Consider the following 19,446-nt stretch of genomic DNA (forward strand, 5'->3'; position numbering starts at 1 on the left):
TGTATTACAACATACCAGGCCGGCGCAATAGGTTGAGAAAATCAAAGTTTGAGCATCGTCATCTATTACACCATCAGGTGTGTCTCTATATCTTAATACACACCTAAAATCTTCAATAATCTGCAAAGCAGTATGAAGTGTCATATATTTTTCTCAACTTCTTCATATTGAAGAACAAAAGACTTGGGCAATGTGCTACATGATCATAATTTTGTTACTTCAACAAAGGTGAACTTTAAATAGATTAGTATTTACCTCCATGTCCACCTCAACTTTAGGTCTAAGGCTTCTAAAGTACCACCACTCCAACTGTCCCATTACATTATCGACCAACACATCTCTAAAAATGATTGACTTCATTAATGAACCAAAGTGTCCTAACATCATTGAAACAAAGGAAAAATAATGATGTCAATAGCGAAAAAAATTATTCAAATAATAATTTATCACCTACCACAAGGACAAACTAAAGTCAAACAAGAAAAGTCCAAGTTCGAACTTGGACTGTGGTAGGGCTGCTTTCAAATTGAATGCACCAATCTGCCTGCCTTTTGCTTTTGTTATACTTAGGAATCATATCCTGAAATGATTTGTTCATTTTTCAAAGCTCTTTGTCTCTCCTTAGAATAGTAGGATCGATCTTCACGTTGTTATCGTCCTCTATTTTGTGAATAACAGGAGTGTCTGTGGTACCATACACACTGGCTTCGTATGGAATGACATCTTCTAGTACAGGTTCACAATTCAGAATACCCAAGTCCTCCTTCTCCTTCACTTTCATTCCAATTTTTGAAGCATCATCTTCCAAACCAATCTCATTCTCAACATCTATCTTCTGATTCCCTGAACATGATAGTACACCAGCAAGGTTTTTGGATATCATTGTAAGTAAATGCTTGGCTCGGTTGGGTCTTTAGTCAACTTCCCAAACTACACACACTTAGCGGCCTCTTCCTTGCTAATATGGGGGGAAGCATGCCCGGGAACCATTGAACTTATGGCAGTATTGAAACTTTGATGTAATCGTTCAAATCCCTTGTCGAATTACAATTTCATCTCCTCTTTAAATTTGCCAATTTGAATGATGTGATGATTTGGAGTACTCAAAATTTGTTGTAAGCGTTGAAATCCCATGTCCAGTTCAATCTTCATGTCCTCTTTAAATTTATCGATTTCATTCTCCTTAGCAACCAATTTCTTCTCCAAGGATTCAACCATTACACACAAAGACGATATCATGGCGGGTAACTTCAATTGATCGACCCCTTCTTACAATTCTAACATGGGGATTTGCACAAAAATTACATAATATTATTAACTCCGACATATTATAGACTTTGCCATCATTTACTGTATTCGACTCAAACCCCCCTTCGTCTTCTACCCAGTCAAGCAAAGCCTTGGTATCATCGTTAGACCAAACACCTGTAGGGCATAGGGACCTATCTACATACCCTTCCTTCCAAACAATATGGTGATAGTAAAATACCTATAAAATGCGCAAACATACAAAATTATTATGTACCATTCACCAATGCAAAGATTATTGCTAGAAACTAAAAAAAAAAATTACCTGTAAAAATTAGACGCATCCTCCAACGAACTTCGATGGTTTTCCATGATACCATCTGATGCTTTTCCATAGATGCATATATGCCATCGAAACCCAATTAACATGACAAACAGCGGCAATTTCAGTTAAGGAAATTATAGGACCCTTGACCTCTCGAGCAACATGTAAAGAAATATTAGGCAGTAAAAAAGCACTAACTAAAAACAACAAAAATTGTCGAACAAAGGACATGTCAGCCAATTCACGAAGCCTCAATTTTTCCTCTAACAGACTCACAGTATTCTTCTCACCTGTCTATGTAAATCTTCAACACCATCATTAACACCCATGGTAGCTCTAAAAACTTTACGGTCCAGATTGAAGTGCTTCCCATGAACGTCCAAAGATCGATCATCAACGGTGAACCTACTCAACAACCAAAATAGAAGATTCCGTCTCAAGTTACATTCTTTCATCCTCAATAGTGCCTCGAATCCCAATTCTTTGAGCACCTCTTTTTGACCCCCATTTATATGGGAAATAAGGGCGAAGATCCTATGAGGAGAGCATCTATAGTCTAATTTATCATGTTCAGCCATTTTCAAATCCACTTTACAAGAAAATGTTCACCTGCCACTAAAATAATAAAAGAGAACACAATGATATATGGCAAGAGAATTCTTTTCAATTAATGGGGAAAAAATAAATAGACAAAGTACCAATGATCTACAGTGGAAATTAATTCAAACTCAAGTACTGCAATTGATTATCATTAACTTGTGTATATATCTTTCAAACATTGAAAAATATAACAACTATGACAATCAAATATTTAATTTCCATCTCAGGTAATAGTTACTAATATACAAGTAACCAATGTACTTGGATATGTGAAAATATTCAATGTAAAAGTAACAGATTCTTACAGACAAACACAGTCCCTCTCATGTAACAATGACTAGTGTCCAAGTAACCAGTGCACTTCGCTAGATAACAATGTTGAATATAAAAGTAACAGATTAATATGGAAAAATACAGTCATTCAACTATACCAATGCTTCATTCCATGTAATCCCACAAGTAAGAACGATGAATCGTAACCAACTTATTATTTTCTAGATCTCTCTCTCTCTATATATATATATATATACATAGATAGTCACACACGACAGTCATGTTGTAGTTAATACTAACATACAAAGTTCTCCTAAAAGGACTTACTAATGCATTGGCTAAGCTAATCATTTCGATAATTCTATGTCTATGTCAACATACTGTTTCCCTCAAGCAATAGCAACCAACCTAATCTGCATTGCACAACAAATCAAATGATACAAAACTCTAAGATAGTTTAATCAACAATTCACAGTTATATATAAATAAATTATTATAATTTCCTATCTTTAAAGCTATATCGATTGCTTAATAATAATCACATAAACTAGTTCCCAATATCTTAGCCTTATCGAACTCGAAAAATGCATCTTAAACTTCACAACTTACAAAATTTCATAAACTACAGCAATGCCCAGTGCAAATTTCGCTAATTTCTACATTTCAAGAAAAAAAATTGCCCGAGTAAATTCCAAGCATCACAAGTTTCATAACTATACAAAGTCAAGATTCATGCAAATATCTAAACTAGTAATTACAAAATGAAGATTTTTGCCAAAAAAAAAAAAACAACGAGAGAGATAACAACATAATAGTAATAGAACAACTCTTTTCTCCAACTCAAACACTACAACATAAATTCACGTCACTTGTATAAATAGATATGAATCATAAAATTACCATATCACCAGCAAATAAAATGATTCTTACAAATTAAACAACAACACTGTACAATTTGCACTTAACTTTCTAACAAAATAACTTAAATGAAACCAAAAAATATCACAATGACTTTCATCAAACGGGTCTTGTACAAGACAATTGTTAATAAATGCTATCATTAACTCAAACCACATTTAATTAAGAAAACTATTCATGACCATACATAAATAATCATTAATTTCAAATGTAGAACACCTTTTTCTTAAAAAAAAAAAAAACAAAGTCAATGGAAAATATATGGCTTAAAACATCACTCCAGCCAAAATGCATGTATAAGTCTCAAAATTACGACATAGAGATTCAATTCATTCTTCATTTACACAGACAAAATAAAATCTAAAAATAGGCAAATAGGCATTGCATCAAACATTTGGTGCTCTAACTGAATCCATAAAAAAAGAGGAAATATAGAGAGATATTACCTCTCCACGACTTTAGAAGAACGAGTGGAAGTAGGGAAGAGTGCCTCTGTCACGGACCACCCATTGGGACGATCAAATATCTCTGAGTGGGTGTGTTGCTTGACGGGAGTGAGAAGGAACAAGAGAATGAATTAAAATCAACAAAACAAGACAAGCAACAAATGATCTGCATCCACCAAATTTAGTTAGCAGAACATAATTTCTATATGAAGAAATTTAAAATATGAGAAGACAAACAAAATTAGGGCACAAAATGGCAAAAATAAGAAGAACAAATGCAAGACAAATATACCTGCAGATGGAAAACAAGGTAGCTTCGTTGCTGGATAATGTAAGAAAAAAACAGAGGAGAAGAATGAACGAAACCCACGGCATTTAAAATGAAAATTAGTTCACTCAACCTCCACCATCAATTAACCGTGCCAATCTACATACTATTCAACAATTTTAACACAAAACTCCTACTAAAAAAAGCAATGGGGAGGGAGAGATAGACCGAGGTACATTCGGAGGGGAAGTACGACTCTTCTTTGTTTTCAATTAAAAAATCAGAAAAAAATTAAGAGTGGAAATGGTAGTCAATTCCTAAGAGTTATCAAGGGGTATATGTGTATTTTAACACATCCTCAACCAAACACCACAATTCCACCGTCCACCATGGATCCAATGGCTGAAAATAGATGAAGGACTAAGTCCTTCAAATCCAAGTGAGGAACTAAAGAATTGTCCATATTTTTATTGGAAAAAAAAAGTATATAAACTACATATTAAATCATTTTCAATATATAATATCAATTACGCATGAATTGTTTATAATCTTTACTTTTTATTATCTTTATTAGATTAAAAAAATTATGTAGATTATAGAAAGAGAAAGAAGTAAATAAATTAAAAATTATAGTTAAATTTTCTTTTAAGGTAAAATCTTTAAAAAATACTACATCACTATTCATTTAGAAGTTGTTGAAAAAAAAACGTTTGATATAGTAATTGATAACAAATTTCATTGAAAGAAAAATGGATAGCATTTTTACAAAGTACGTTAAAAGATAATTCAATGCAGTTTTTATTTTATAAAAAATATATATTAGACAATTTTTTTAGTAATTTATTATATATTAATGATTCTTTTTTGTTAAGTTTTATTTTTCTGTAAAAGAGGATTTTTTTGTTAAAAAAAAATTAATATATTTATGTATTTATATGGATTACAAAATTATTTTAATATATTAATTTTTTTTTCTTCACTTTTTCTTTTATTTTTGTCATGAATGTTGGTTTTTAAAACGTATATAAATATAGGGAAATTATATGGTGCACTCTCCATTCTGAGGTGTACCGTACATCCCGTTCGTGTATTCGTTACCTAGATGATTTTTGGAGCAATTTTTTATGATTGTGTATATTATAATTATTTAGAGTATTTTGTAATTTTTAAAAATAAATTCGAATGATTTATAGTACCGAAAACAGAGTTTAAACAAGTTACTTTTCACGTGCATAAAAAAAAAATAGTCACGCGTGCAATAAACCATTTGCACATTATTTTCAGCAATGTAAATTATTCATAATTTTTTGAAAAATTTGGAGGATGCTGCTAAATAATTACAATATATGTGATCATAAATAAAATTGCATCAAAAATCATCCAAACACTGGAAACACGGGGGGGGGGGGGGGGGGTTGCACAGCACATCCATTTTTTGGGGTGCACCGTACAACTTCCATATAAATATATTCCCAACAACTATAGGCTTTGTTTGAGTCTTGGATTTTAATAATTCTTTTTCTAAAAAATTAAAACATAAATGTAGTATAATTTTTTAAAATTTATAACAATTATAAATACATAAAAAAAAAAGAAAATATTAAAATATCTCTTCCCAAATTTATAGAAAATATTTCTTCCATTTTTTCCTTTTTATTTTCAGTAATAAAATTTTTCATTGCTGAATCCAAGATCCAAACAAACTCATAATATTACAAGTTAAAGGACAAGTGTAAAGTAATTTTTTTTGTTCGGAGTTTGTTTCTCTGTAAAAGATATTGGTTAAAAAACATTCTAAACAAACAAGGTCTTAGGGTATTGAATGTTGTTATTTGGCACCTTAAAGTGTCCAATACCATATAAGATAGTATATAGCGATACTCTATAATACTTATTAAATTCAAATAAATAAGACCGGATATTAAATTACAATAATAATAACATGTTACCTACTTATGATGTTGGATATTAGTGGTACAGGTAATATAAAGCAACATACATGTATCATATTGTTATACGGTAGACAGATGAGACAGAGATTTTAAACAGATGACCTCGTTCCAAAAATGACCCTAATATCTCTCAGTTTTGACACTTCAATTTTTTTATATTATAAAATCTTTTCTATAGATTTTGATCATAAGTAATACAATTTTGAGTAAAATTTATTTTAATCTATATACAATAACAAACTATGATAGTTTTAACATCTAAGTTTAACTCTTTTTTTTTTTTTTAATTTCGTTAAGTAAAAATATAATGAAAACATAGCTACAATTATTATTTTTCATATTCATTTAAATTTTATTTTGATTTAAAATTTTGACATGAATGAGAAAATAATCTTAGAAAAATAGGAAGCAAGTTGTTGATTTTTTTTTTTTGTACATTTTTAGACTATTTGTTTTGTCTCATTACTTATTTGGACATTGTCTTTTGACAAATTACTTTTTGGACCTTGAATTTTGTAAAATAGCTCAAATAAACTCTTCATTTCTATTTTAGTAAAAAAAATTGAACTAAAATTGCAAATAATTCATAAAACTAACAATTCAGAATAAAAGTACAATCAATCTACCTAATATCTATATTGTTATATTCAATTTTTTTTCTTTATCAAAATTAAATTGAGGGGTATATTTGAATAATTTTACAAAATATAGGATCTAAAAAATAATTTATCAAAATCAAAAGTCCAAACTAGTAATGATGCAAAAATGTATAAATTCTAATTATTTTGACAATGTTTACCCATCTATCTTTTAAAATTTATAATGAATTTATAATAAAGTCTCTAGACCTTATTAGTTATTATTAATTGAATATTGTTATTTGACACCTTAAGGTGTCCAACGACACCTGGGGTGGCACCTTATGGTTAGTTAGTGATATCTCATAATATTTATTAAATTCAAATATGCGAGACCTGATATTAGATTTCACGAAGAACAGCATATCATCGACTTGTGATGTTATGCACTAACAATTCTCTTATTAATTAGTATGCTTCCTCAAGATGTGATCTCAACATCAGTCCTATATCAGAAAACATATGCTTTGAATAGTAAGTTATAAAATTATGAAACTATTATCTCAATGAAACATAGAGGGTGTTTGACTCCTTAACTAAAAAACTGTTTTTTGTTTTTAAAAACTAAAAATTGTTTTTTGAAACCAAGTTAGGTGTTTGGCGTTGTTTTCCGAAAAATAATTTTTGAAAACAAAGTTATAAAAAACAGAAAATTTGACAACAACAAAAGGTTATTTTCAATTGTTCTCAAATTTTTTTTTGGTCTATCTATTTTTTTTCTCACATTATTTTTTTAATTATTATTATCAAACATCATTTATTTTCACATCAGCTTCTTTCTCATTAGTTTCACTCTTCACTTTTTCTCACATCACTTTCTATCTCCTTACTACACAACTTTAAAATCAAAAACCAAAAAACAGAAAATAATATCAAATAGGACGATAATCTTTTTACAAACTTTCAAAGAACACAATCACAGAACTAATTAAGGACACAAGAAACGGATTGAAAAGTATCATAACTTGTAGTCTTGCTCACTAAAAAGCAATGACATCCCAAAATATTTATATATCTTAAAAATGTATATAATAAAAAGGATTTGCACTTTTTTCTTTCAATTTTTTTCATTAAATAAAAAAAATTACTAAAGCAAGCTTTGAATATTCCATTTCATTTCAGGAAATAATCAAGGGATCAATATTCAGTACACAAGACCTCTTTTAGCGACGGCGTAGCTTCTGCTTCTCGGGTACAGCAATTCAGGCTTAGCGTCACTATCACCAGTTCCGTCTTCCCCGAACTCAACAGCTTTTTCTTCGTCGATTTTGCCCATTCCTACGCTGCCACACTTGGGCAAACCCCTAACTCCCGTCGTCGTCGTTGGTGCAGTAGAAGGTTTCGTTTTCGCTGCCTCTTCTCTCAACTGTTGTCGTAGAATCGCATCCATGTCAATTCTGCCGCCGTAACTCCTGGCGGAAGCTGCTCTAATGAGCTCCGCGTAGTCGTCGTCGTTGGTGTCGTTTGACCTCGACGACCTGACGCTGAAACTCTTAGGCAGGGCGTTGAATTGGCCTGCTGGGCCACCCATGGTGCTGGCGTAGCTGAGTTTCTCAGCTGAATTCATGCTCCGTACGTATAAGTCCCTTGCTTTGCCCAAAGCTCTAAAGGGTGTTGTAATAATTCTTATGAATTTGTTTCTGTTATTTGTTTTTGTCTTCATGTTTTGATTGCCTTCTAAATGTTTGATCGAAGTACTGAACGAAGTTAGAGAAAGAATAGTGGTGAAAAAAAAATAGAAGATCCGATCCCAATTAGAAATGGGTATTTGTAGAAATGAATAAAGAAAAAATCTAATTGGATTTTGTGATACAACAATAGGAGGAGTTGGGGGGATTTTGGTTGGAGGCGATGGTTTTGTAGAGAAGAGTGCGTTCAAGCAAGCCACCTTTGATTTGGCTGTACTTGTACGTGTAGATAGTATGAACGAGAGGGACGTGGCTATCAGACTTTTTCGAAGCACACCGGTTTGGAAAAATACCGGAGATAAGATCGAATAGATTATGGACTGGGTGTTGGACTAGGTTGTACAATATATAGTAAATGGTATTAAAGACAATAATTAATTTAATAAAGTTGGCCAAAATTGAAAGGCTGATAATGTTGACTTTCAGGGGTTTTTCAAGATTTGACTTTCTTTACTCCTGCTCCTAATCTTGATAAATTTATTATGAGATGATATATATTGTTGCCACTCACCATATTTACCCAGTCATCTCTTGGGTTTGTTAGTGCCAATTCAAATATCAAACCAAAACTTTACCTAAGCTTCCATTTTCTATATATACAATTTCCAATCTGAAAACTGTCCTTGTGGGAATGAAAGAAAACATTCACCATCTTTATTACACACATTAAACTCAATAATGTCATCATTTTGCTCTAGTGAAAAGATAGAGTTACCTAACTCAGTGCACCTGTTTTGCAAATTGGCAGACAGGGATCCAGGGTCCATAATAATTAACACTTAGTGGAGCCCGTCTTGACAAAACAAGTATCCACGTGTGATCATAGGATGAAATTGATGGCTAAAATTTCGTTCCATATTTAGAATTAGAACCAAAAAGAAAATAGCATAATCTTCTTATTTCTTATAATGATCACATCAAAAAGACCCATATATTAATTTGAGAATTTGACCGTGTGTTGAGTAGAATCACACTCGTTGAGTAACTTGAATTGAGGTAACATTCAAATCCACTAGTATGAAACACTTTCCTCGTCACTTATTCTATCATTTCCTCTTTATTAGAAAAATTAATAAATGAATAAATGATCACTTTTGACAAATGGCCGTCCCTTGAGTGTTGGTGTTTATAATATTATTCCTACGCGGACAAAAATGCATCAATCATCGCAATACTATGGAAACGTGGTTGGACTATTTCAGAGAAACTCTATGAGGAACTTTAGAAGAAGAAGAAAAACCAGGCTGCGGAGATATATTGAAAAATTATTGAACGTGTCGGCTTCTTTAACTAATAAACAATGATTTTGGGTGTAACCTGTATTTGAAAATGTGTAATTAAATTAACAAACATGGTCCCTTTCAAACAATTTATAAAGATATATGGTCAAGTAAGTTTTTCATGGAGAGTATAATAATCTACAACTACAAGACCGCCTTCGTCGAAATCATAATAATACTGAATATAAAAATGGAACGATGAGAACAAAGTGGCGAACGGGTGCGTAACGCGTGGGAATCTGCCGAACAGTTCGGGCCCAAATCCTGAAGAAAGCTAAAAAGCGAGTGTGTTCATTACTTTATTATACTTATATACGTCCCCATTATTCGTGTTATTCATACCTTAATTTGATTAACATTTAAATTTATAGTGTTGACGTATTCGTCAATACACATATAACTTAAATAATGCTAGTTAGTTTTCCTCTCATTCATTTTTTTATTTAATTCATTTTACATTTGGAACAATTCAACCGTAACTCAAATTATTCTACCATTTTAATTTTTGATAAATATTCTAGCTTGCTTGACAAATTCCTATAACTAAAATTAATTTGTGGATTACGTCTACCAAGTTGCAGTATTCTTTAATATTTTAATCTTTAATTTGTTCTAAAAATATCTTTCTTCTTCATATTTTCGTTGTTTACTTTTATTTGTAGTTTCTCCAATCCCAAATTATATTATCTACTAATCTTCTCTCGCTATAACAAAAAAAAAAAAAAGTCTCTTTTGACGTTCAAAATGTGCCATAATAATCTTGTTACACAACTTTGTTTATGCAGCATACTAGCTTTGAATGTAAAATCCAAAGTTAATAACTTATTGATATTATAGTGTAATAACATTGGTTTTTACATTCAAAGTTAGTACGTTGCATCAACAAGCTGCATAACAAGTCTATTATGGTACATTTTGAGCATCAAAAGAGATTTTTTTTTTGTTAGAGCGAAAGAAGAATAGAAAAGAGTATAATTTGGTATTTGAGTTAAAAAAAAAATAATAATAATAATAATTCTCTTTCAAAAAAAAAAAAAAAGGTTAAAAAAAATAAGAGGTAAGGAGAGCCAAGAAAAAGCACAGGGAAAACTCTCCTGATGTATTTTTTTTTTTAAATATTGACTTTAAAATTATTAGTTTTAATTAAATTATTCATAATTATTTTTAAATCAAATTTGGCAGTGGGGCAAAAACTGTCACAATGTTATTAAGTCTTGAAGGGCAAAAACTGTTGCGACATCACCTCCACAAGATGTTGCAGACTCGACAGTGAGCACTATTTAAAATACTTGAATCTGAGTCGTCTCATTCTAATGAAAACAAAACTACATTGTTAAAATCAAATGTAAGATAAAAATATATATAAAAAGTAAATGAGCTAATCAAAACAAAATTGTATAACTTAAAAATATAAATACTAATTGGGATAATGCAAATTTACATGTTTCTCTTGAGCATACTCATTTTTCCACTAAGTACATTTGCAATGGAGTTTTTCAAAAGTGTCTATGACACTTGGAAGCTCACCCAAAAAATTTCTATATTCCTAGTAACCCCGGTAAGGTTTTACTTATGGTTACTGAAGACCCAACTCTTCAATATTTTATAACTAGAAGTCTTTCATGTCATGTCTCAAATTATGCAGTCCCCTCTTCTTAGTACCGCTAATAGTACCTGTTGCAGAGCTCGAAGCAGACATATACTTTATTGACAATGTATATAAAATTCGAACTCAAAATATGAGCAAAATATAATTACACAACAAATAACTAAATAAACACAAGTGTAACTCAAGTAATAATCAATCTTCATTTAATTAGGAAAAAAGATTACAATAGATTAAATTTACAAATCATCATCATCAATAACCAGAACAAAATTGGCATCACTATCACTTTCAACATGGACACATTCTTCACCGTCATCCTCATATTTCCTTAGAGTTTCTACATGTACCCTACATAATTTTTTTTATATAATTGTTTTAGTTAAATTATGATATGATATCTTATGTTATGAAATATGTTATTAGCTATGCATGGTAATTAAAATAATTATGAGGAAAATTATTTTAATTATATGATAAGATGAGTGGATCACTTAGAAAGAGTCTTTAGAGACTTTGGTGTAAAAATAAATATTAAAGGGAATATTTATTTTATAAGATTGTGATCACGATTGGAAATATGTCTACATCCTTAGAATAATTTTAGATAAATTATTTAGTTGTCGTAGAATTTATTTGGGGACCTTAGCTTATGATTTTATATATTGGAGATTGATGAGTGCAGATTTTATGCACTCATTTACAGTCTTTTGTTCTTGAATTGGCTTGTTTCCCTGGAGTGTGTGTTTTTTTTTTTTTTTGGATTTGATGAGTTTCCTTTGAGTATGCATGAATAGATTAAATGGATGTTTTATGCATCATGTTGGGTGTTGAAGACAGTGAAAGATGTGTTGCATTGCTTTTCGAGGAGCGACAAATCGCCAAAATATGAAGAAAAAAAATGAATCAGTAAGTAGACATGGGCGATGCGTTGTCTGGTACATGGTGATATGTCGTCTGCCCAGGCGATGTGTTGCCTGAAGACCCACGATGCATTGCCTGTTGCGCTACAAAAATAGGAAAATCTTGTTTTTTACAAGTTTTTTACTCAAATTAAAAAATAAGTCGGTCTAGGATGTTTCTAGAGGCTACGTGTAACTTCCCAAATTTCCTAATAAGGTTTAGGGTCTTGATTAGGGGGCCACAAGGGAAAATTATGTGATTATGTGATATATGTGCATCATTATGTGATTATGTGAGTTATATTATAATATGATTTGATATGCATGTGTTAGGTGTATTAAATATGCATGTGGGCCCATTTCTGTTTAAATGGAAATTTTTGTAATTTGGCACGTTATGTGTATATTTGCATATATGTGGTATGTGTGTGGTACAATCACTACTACAAATATAGGGTTTCTCTGCGCTTTTTTTTCAATCTAAAATAAAAAGCGCAGAGAAAAGGATTGAAGGACACTTAGGAACTTTGTTACTGCGGTTTTTAAAAAAAATGCAATGTAAAGTAGGAAAAGTGGGAGAAAAACGCAGAGAAAAGTTGCACTACTTTTCTCCGCGGTTTTCTTAAGAAAACCGCAGAGAAATAAAGACTTTTCTCCGCGGTTTTATTGAAAAAACCGCAGAGAAAAGTAGTGTAATTTTTCAAAACTTTTACCAAGCATAACTTTTTGCTCGGTTGTCCGTTTTGATTGTTTTTTTTTTTTAACTTTGATATTTTTTTGAGATCTATCCAAAGAAAATAGTATTTTATTTGGATAGATCTCGAAAAAATATCAAAGTTAAAAAAAAAAAACAATCAAAACGGACAACCGAGCAAAAAGTTATGCTTGGTAAAAGTTTTGAAAAATTACACTACTTTTCTCTGCGGTTTTTTCAATAAAACCGCGGAGAAAAGTCTTTATTTCTCTGCGGTTTTCATAAGAAAACCGCGGAGAAAAGGTTCCAGACCTATATATAAACTCATTCTTCCCCACAGGGTTCGTAAACCTACTTCATTTCGCGAAAAAACTTCTTCAACAACGGCGGTACGTCTTTCAACCTTCATCTTACTATTTTTTTTTCATCTTTTTTAGCTAAATCTTAGTTAAAAACTGAAGTTGATGCTTAATATTTGTCTATTTTCAGGTTTTTGGTAGTAAAAATGGTTAGGATTTGGTCGAAAAATTGTCAATTTTCACTGTATTTTTGGGCATGCATTGTGTTATTGAGCTTCAAAATAGGTAATGATCTATATATCTTTGTTTGTATAGTTTTTTGTTTTTTTTTCATCATTATTTTTAGAGTTTATTTTGTGTGAAATAGACAAATAGAAATCAAAATTTTGAGAGGTTTTTCATAAATCATTAATTTGGTTGCTGAATTTTTTTTCTTCAGATTTTTCGGTGACAAAACCTGATAATTTTGTTTTTTTTTTTCAGGTTTTCAGGTTTCTTTTGTATGCAGCTAGATAGATCTCGAAAAAATACCCAAGTTAAAAAAAAAAAACACCAAAAACAGAGAACTGAGCACAAAGTTATGCTTCGTCAAAATTTTGAAAAATTAAACTACTTTTCTCTGCGGTTTTTTCAATAAAACCGCGGAGAAAAGTCTTTCTTTCTCAGCGGTTGTTTTAAAAAAACCGCGGAGAAAAGTACATCTTTCTCTGCGGTTGGCTTATTACAACCGCAGAGAAAAGTGACACTTTTCTCCGCGGTTGGCATACCATTTTTCTCTGCGGTCGAATACACTGCGCTTTTCAATACTCTCGAAAACCGCAGTGTATTGAGTAAAAAAACCGCAGTGAAAAGCCTTTTTTGTAGTAGTGAATACTACTATGTGGATATGTTTGGGTTACTCGACACGAGACGATCCTAAGGAGTAAGCGATTGGGAAAGTCACAACGGGAGCCATACTTGACTCGGAGTGAGTCAAGGGGTATATTGGGCATTTAGCACATTACCATGATATTGGGTAATGGGAATGAATATTTGATGATATATTTGGAGTTAGCGAGATCAGGAAGGAATTCTAGGAATTTTGACTATTTTACCCCGGGGGTGTTTTTGGGACCCCGAGCATTAGGATTTGCTTGAGGTTACTTAAGATCGAAGTAACCTGTTAGAAACATAAAAAGAACGTTCAGTATGCTCTCTCTCTCTCTCTCTCTCTCTCTCTCTCTCTCCCGTTCTCTTTTTGACGCGGTTAGCATTTTCGAAGAAAACTCGAATTTTAGGTCTCGGATTCAAGCACGGTTAAAGTCATAACGATTCTAGGGAAGATTAGAATCTTATTAGCTAGAGGATTTAATTGGGAAATGACTCAATCAGAGGTAATCGAAGTTTTAAGTTTTGAGTTCTCGAGTTTTTAAGCTTTGATTGGATTTTAGGTTTTGATGAGTTTTTGGATGGCTTGAGATTTGGGTTTTGATGGTTTAGGGCCATTGGGATGTTTGGGGACTTTGTTTTTGGGATTTGAATATGTTTGTATAGGTTTCTGGAGGATTTTAAATGGGAAAAAGCGAAGAAAATGGCTGGGTTCGAGGTTGGGTCGCAACCTTGTTCTTGGAAGTCGCGACTTGTGTAAACCCAGAACCAGAGGGGTTCTGCCTGAGGGGCGCGCCACGACTCTAGAGGACAAGTCGCAGTCCGCACTCTGAAGCCCAAGCAAAGGGTTTTCTGTCTGGGAGGCGGGCCGCGACTTGGATTTTTGGCCAGGTTGGGTTTTTAGTCGTGGGAACTTAAACCTAAGAGTTCGGGATCGATCCTACTACCCGATTTGGTAGGATTCGGCGTCCTGAAGGCTAGGAATCGGTTTGGAAGTCTTTATTTACTCATTTTTTACGGGATTCTATATTATGGTTATGACTAGGTTATCGCTAGAGGTTTGGAACCAGGATCGTGCTCGAGGGTCGTTTATTGGTAACCTGTGCTTAGACCAAAGGTAAGAAAACTACACCAAGTGTGTGATGCATGTGATTATGACATGGCATGAATGTTGAATATGGAATTGATCAGAGCTTGAGTCTCTGTAAATGTGCATGATTATGATTATGCTTGTGATAGTTGATTAAGCATGCTGAGTGCCTTATATCTGGATATTTGACATATGATATATGCCTGTTTGCATTACCTCATTGAGGAAGCACTGACTTATTAGTCAAGGATTACAATAGCGTTGAGTGCTGGTCGTGAAGCACTGACTTATTAGTCAAGGACAGGAATAGTGCGGAGCGCTGGTCGATATGATTAGATCTAATCAACAGAGCATTATATGCTTATCCGACCCTAGGGTCGAAGAAAACTAAAGCGCTTGACTAGTTCCATGGCTAGTTACTCAGAGCTAGGGATAAAAGGCCCAGAGTGACTTGATGGCACATGGCTAGGGCACATAACCCCAGGATGACTCCACAACCATTTATTTAGGGCGTAGGATCCCAGGTTGACTCCATGGTCATCTATTCAGAGCGTAGGACCCCAAGTTAACTCCATGGTCATTTATTCAGGGCGCAGGACCCCAAGTTAACTCCATGGTCATTTATTCAGGGTGTAGGACCCTAAGTTGACTCCATGGTCATCAATTAGGTCAAGGGACCCCAGATGACTCCACGGTCATCTATTTAGGGCAAAGGACCCCAGGGTCATCTGATTAGGGCTGCAAACCCCAGAATGATTCCATAATCATTATTTGTACCTGTCTACATGAATAAATATGGTTATTACTGCTAGGCATGCTTATTATGATTTGGTGACATGTTATTAACTACTTATGAGCATGTTTAAGTTTTCTTGTTGAGCCTCAGTTCACGGGTGCTATGTGGTGCAGGTAAAGGTAAAAGAAAGTTGGAAAATCCTTGAGTTGGAGAGCTTAGGTGGCGATGTGTACATATGCAGCTACTCGACAACCACGGCGGAGGGTTTAAAGAGGAACTAGGGTCAAACCCTATTTTTCCGCTTAGGTCGGCAGGTTGTAACTCTTTTATTGTAATTAACCTTTCAAATGTATTTTGGGATCCCATGTATACAATAAATGTTTTAGTGAAACGTTTGTATCTTTGACCAAAAATTTTAACCCTAAATCGTTAATCACATTTAGTTACATGATTATGGCCAAATGACTCGTTTAGCGAGTTTAACACTATTTAAAATACACAGTGTAACGATCCCTGGGTAGTAGGGTGTTACAACTTGGTATTAGAGCGAGCCAAGGTTAAGGGTTCATGTACACAAGTTGGGCATGTACACAAGTCACTAGAGACAAGCTTCACTAAGGGTATGGTAACTATTTATGTGGTTATATGTTTAACTGCTTAAATAGAATGTAAATGCTTTACCTTCATACTTTATTAGGAAGCATGAGATTCTGTTAGGCCTTAGCCCTTGACTATTGATATGATTATGTGATTACCTACTTAGTGATTATATGAATGTGTTAATTGCATGCTAGAGTTGAGAGCGTGGTATGTATGTTGGAAGAGCAAGGGTTATGAATCGATGCATGAATGATGTGGGCATGTATTTTGGGTACCGAAGTGGTATATGAATGTGGTTTTGTGTGATTGTTCCCATGGGGGAAGGCTTTTGAATGTGCACATCATGTTTAATGGATCAAGTTATTAACTGCAGAATAATAAGAGGTTATGTACCCAAGTCAGTTAATGGGACCTGGTGGTGGTTATATTGAGGCTGGGAATTACAGCCAGGGCTTGAGCTCTTCACCTGCCCCTCAGAATTTGCAGCAAGTGTTTACATATATGCAATTAAGATTGCAGAGGCAAGAGGAAGATATCAGGTGTTTAAAACAGCAACAGGTTCTGTCAGGGAACACCTCTTCCTTTGCTATGCCAGGAGTGGCACCAGTATTGGCTGAGCCTAAGGTTGAGAATAGGTGGGAATTTCTTTGTGAAAGATTCCAGGAATATTACCCTCCAGTTTTTGAGGGAGGCCTAGATCCATTAAGAGCTGAGCTATGGATGTGCATGATCAGTTCCATCCTCGACAGTATGGGAGTAGTAGGTCATGATAGGGTGATCTATGCTACATATATGTTGCGGGAATATGCCCGGACGTGGTGGAAAGTGGTATCCCAGACACGAGATACAGCTGCAGTGAACTAGAAAGAATTTAGGCAGCTGTTTAATGAAAGATATTACTGTGATGCAATCAAGACTGCTAAGACAAATGAGTTTCTGAGCTTGGTTCAAGGAAATGCAACAGTAAACGAGTATGTTAACAGATTTGATGGGTTGACCAAGTTTTCTTTTGATATGATAACCACAGATGTGGCTCGAAAGGAACGATTTATCCAAGGATTGAATCCCAGAATAGCTCAAGGCGTTAGAGTCACCCTAGTATATGAAATCTCTACCTACGCTCAGGTGGTAAGGAAGGCTCTTGTTGTTGAGAGCACAGGAAATGAGATTGAGAAGGAGAGTGTCGAAAAGCGCAGAGCTCGGACAGTAATACATCCGTTTATTGGACAGGGCAAGGACGAGGATTGGAAATTCTATCCAAAATGCACTCGGTGCAAGAGGCGTCATTTGGGAGAATGTCAAGCAAAGGCATGTGTCTTATGTCGGATGGTTGGACACTTTAGGAGAGATTGCTCAGGGCGAAGGAAGGATGAGCCAAAGGGGACAGACAACTCGACCCTAGCTCGAGTGTTCGCTTTGATGCAGTCAAAGTCAGAGATTGAGACTGGGGCTGGTTCCTCAGTAGTGGCAGGTCAGCTTTTTGGTTATGATTTTCTTGTATTATGTTGATTGGTTTTGGTGCCATGTTGTTCTTTGCTTTGTTGCATCTAGAGAGGTATAGACATGATATGCAGATTACATGGTTATCTTGTGATGAGAATGTGATACTCTATTGGTAATTTTAACAGATGAGTTAGATTATTATGGAAATGACTCATCAGTTGATTTGATAGAGTTGGTTATGACTGACTTCGATATGATCCTGGATATGGATTGGTTAGCCGAGTTTGGGGCAATGATAGATTGCAAGGAAAGGATGGTAACTCTTGGGCTTGAGGTTGAGAAACCCTTGTTTTTGTTGGCATTGTGCATGGACCCCATATGCTTATGACATCTGTACTTAGAGACAAAGACCTATTGCAGGAGGGATGCATGTGACTCTTAGCTAGTGTGGTGAATACCACTCAGGTCATGCCAGTGGAACCAGAACAGAATGGATTAGTCTGTGAGTTTTTGGATGTGTTCCAGGAGATTTGCCAGGGTTACCTTTACACAAAGAGGGAGAATGGTGATTAGGTTGGGACCAGAGACGGAACTAGGTCTATGGCATAGTATTGAACGGCTTCAGTAGAGTTGTAGGAACTAAAGGCTCTATTATTAAGTAAGACGATATTCTTTAAGGTGGATCTTCATTCTGGTTATTACTAGCTGAAGATCAGGGAGAAGGATATGCAGAAGACTCCCTTCTATATCAAATATGGGCACTAGGAGTGCGGAGTTATGTCTTATGGATTTGACTTATGCCCAGTTGTTTTGATGGATAGGATGAATAGGGTATTCAGAGATTATTTGAATTGGTTTGGGATTGTCTTGATCGATGATATTGTGATATACTCTTAGATAGAGATTGGCCAAGGCCAAGGAACGCCTCAGAGGTAAGAAGTTTCCTTGGATGGGAAGGATATTACATGTGTTTTGTGGAAGAGTTCTGAGTCTTCCTACAGATCATAACCAGTTTATAAGTTATTATTGTTGGGAATTGTGCCCTGAAAGCATATGTAGTAGACATTTTTTTTTAAGAAATAAATAAATAAATTGAATATTTTATGCATATACTTTATGGACTATATTATTCTGTGATAATATTATGTAAATATTAGAAAAATTCCTAAGTTCATATATGTGATCTCAAACACGTATTGGAACGGGAGGATTGTGTTTAAGATAAATGAACTTGAATAGTTCGTAGTAAAATAAAGTTATGAAATCTTTAGATTAATTACTGCAAGTACGGTCTACTAGTATTATGAATACATGTGATCTAGATCCAGATCACTAGTGTAGTAGGACACTTTAGTGGAGGTACTTTATATATTAGAGAATATGTAGAACTGGACCAGATATGTTTATTAATACTTAGTTAAATATCGTTTCGAAGTATTAATTAAAAATATCAACAGAATATCATATACAAATAGATCTTAATCCTGAAGTTACTATGAACTCTTGTTTGTGTTATACGAGTTCTTTGATTCACTCGTTAGGGTCTGTCAGAATAATCAAGCTAGAAACTTTT

General features: G+C 33.8%; 1 protein-coding gene across 1 annotated transcript; it reads right to left on the reverse strand.

Annotated features, from left to right (window-relative positions):
• Positions 1–7,535: 7,535 nt before the first annotated feature.
• Positions 7,536–8,658, reverse strand: LOC133804092 (uncharacterized). Its single transcript, XM_062242246.1, has one exon. The coding sequence runs from the start codon at positions 8,329–8,331 to the stop codon at positions 7,813–7,815; it is 519 nt and encodes a 172-aa protein (XP_062098230.1). The 5' UTR covers positions 8,332–8,658; the 3' UTR covers positions 7,536–7,812.
• Positions 8,659–19,446: the final 10,788 nt, after the last annotated feature.

The sequence above is a fragment of the Humulus lupulus genome, chromosome X (assembly GCF_963169125.1).
Source record: "Humulus lupulus chromosome X, drHumLupu1.1, whole genome shotgun sequence".
Taxonomy (NCBI): Eukaryota; Viridiplantae; Streptophyta; class Magnoliopsida; order Rosales; family Cannabaceae; genus Humulus; species Humulus lupulus.

What these genes read in the sequence shown, in the direction of transcription:
- LOC133804092 (XM_062242246.1), bottom strand. Translation starts at nt 8,331, where the DNA reads ATGAAGACAAAAACAAATAACAGAAACAAATTCATAAGAATTATTACA.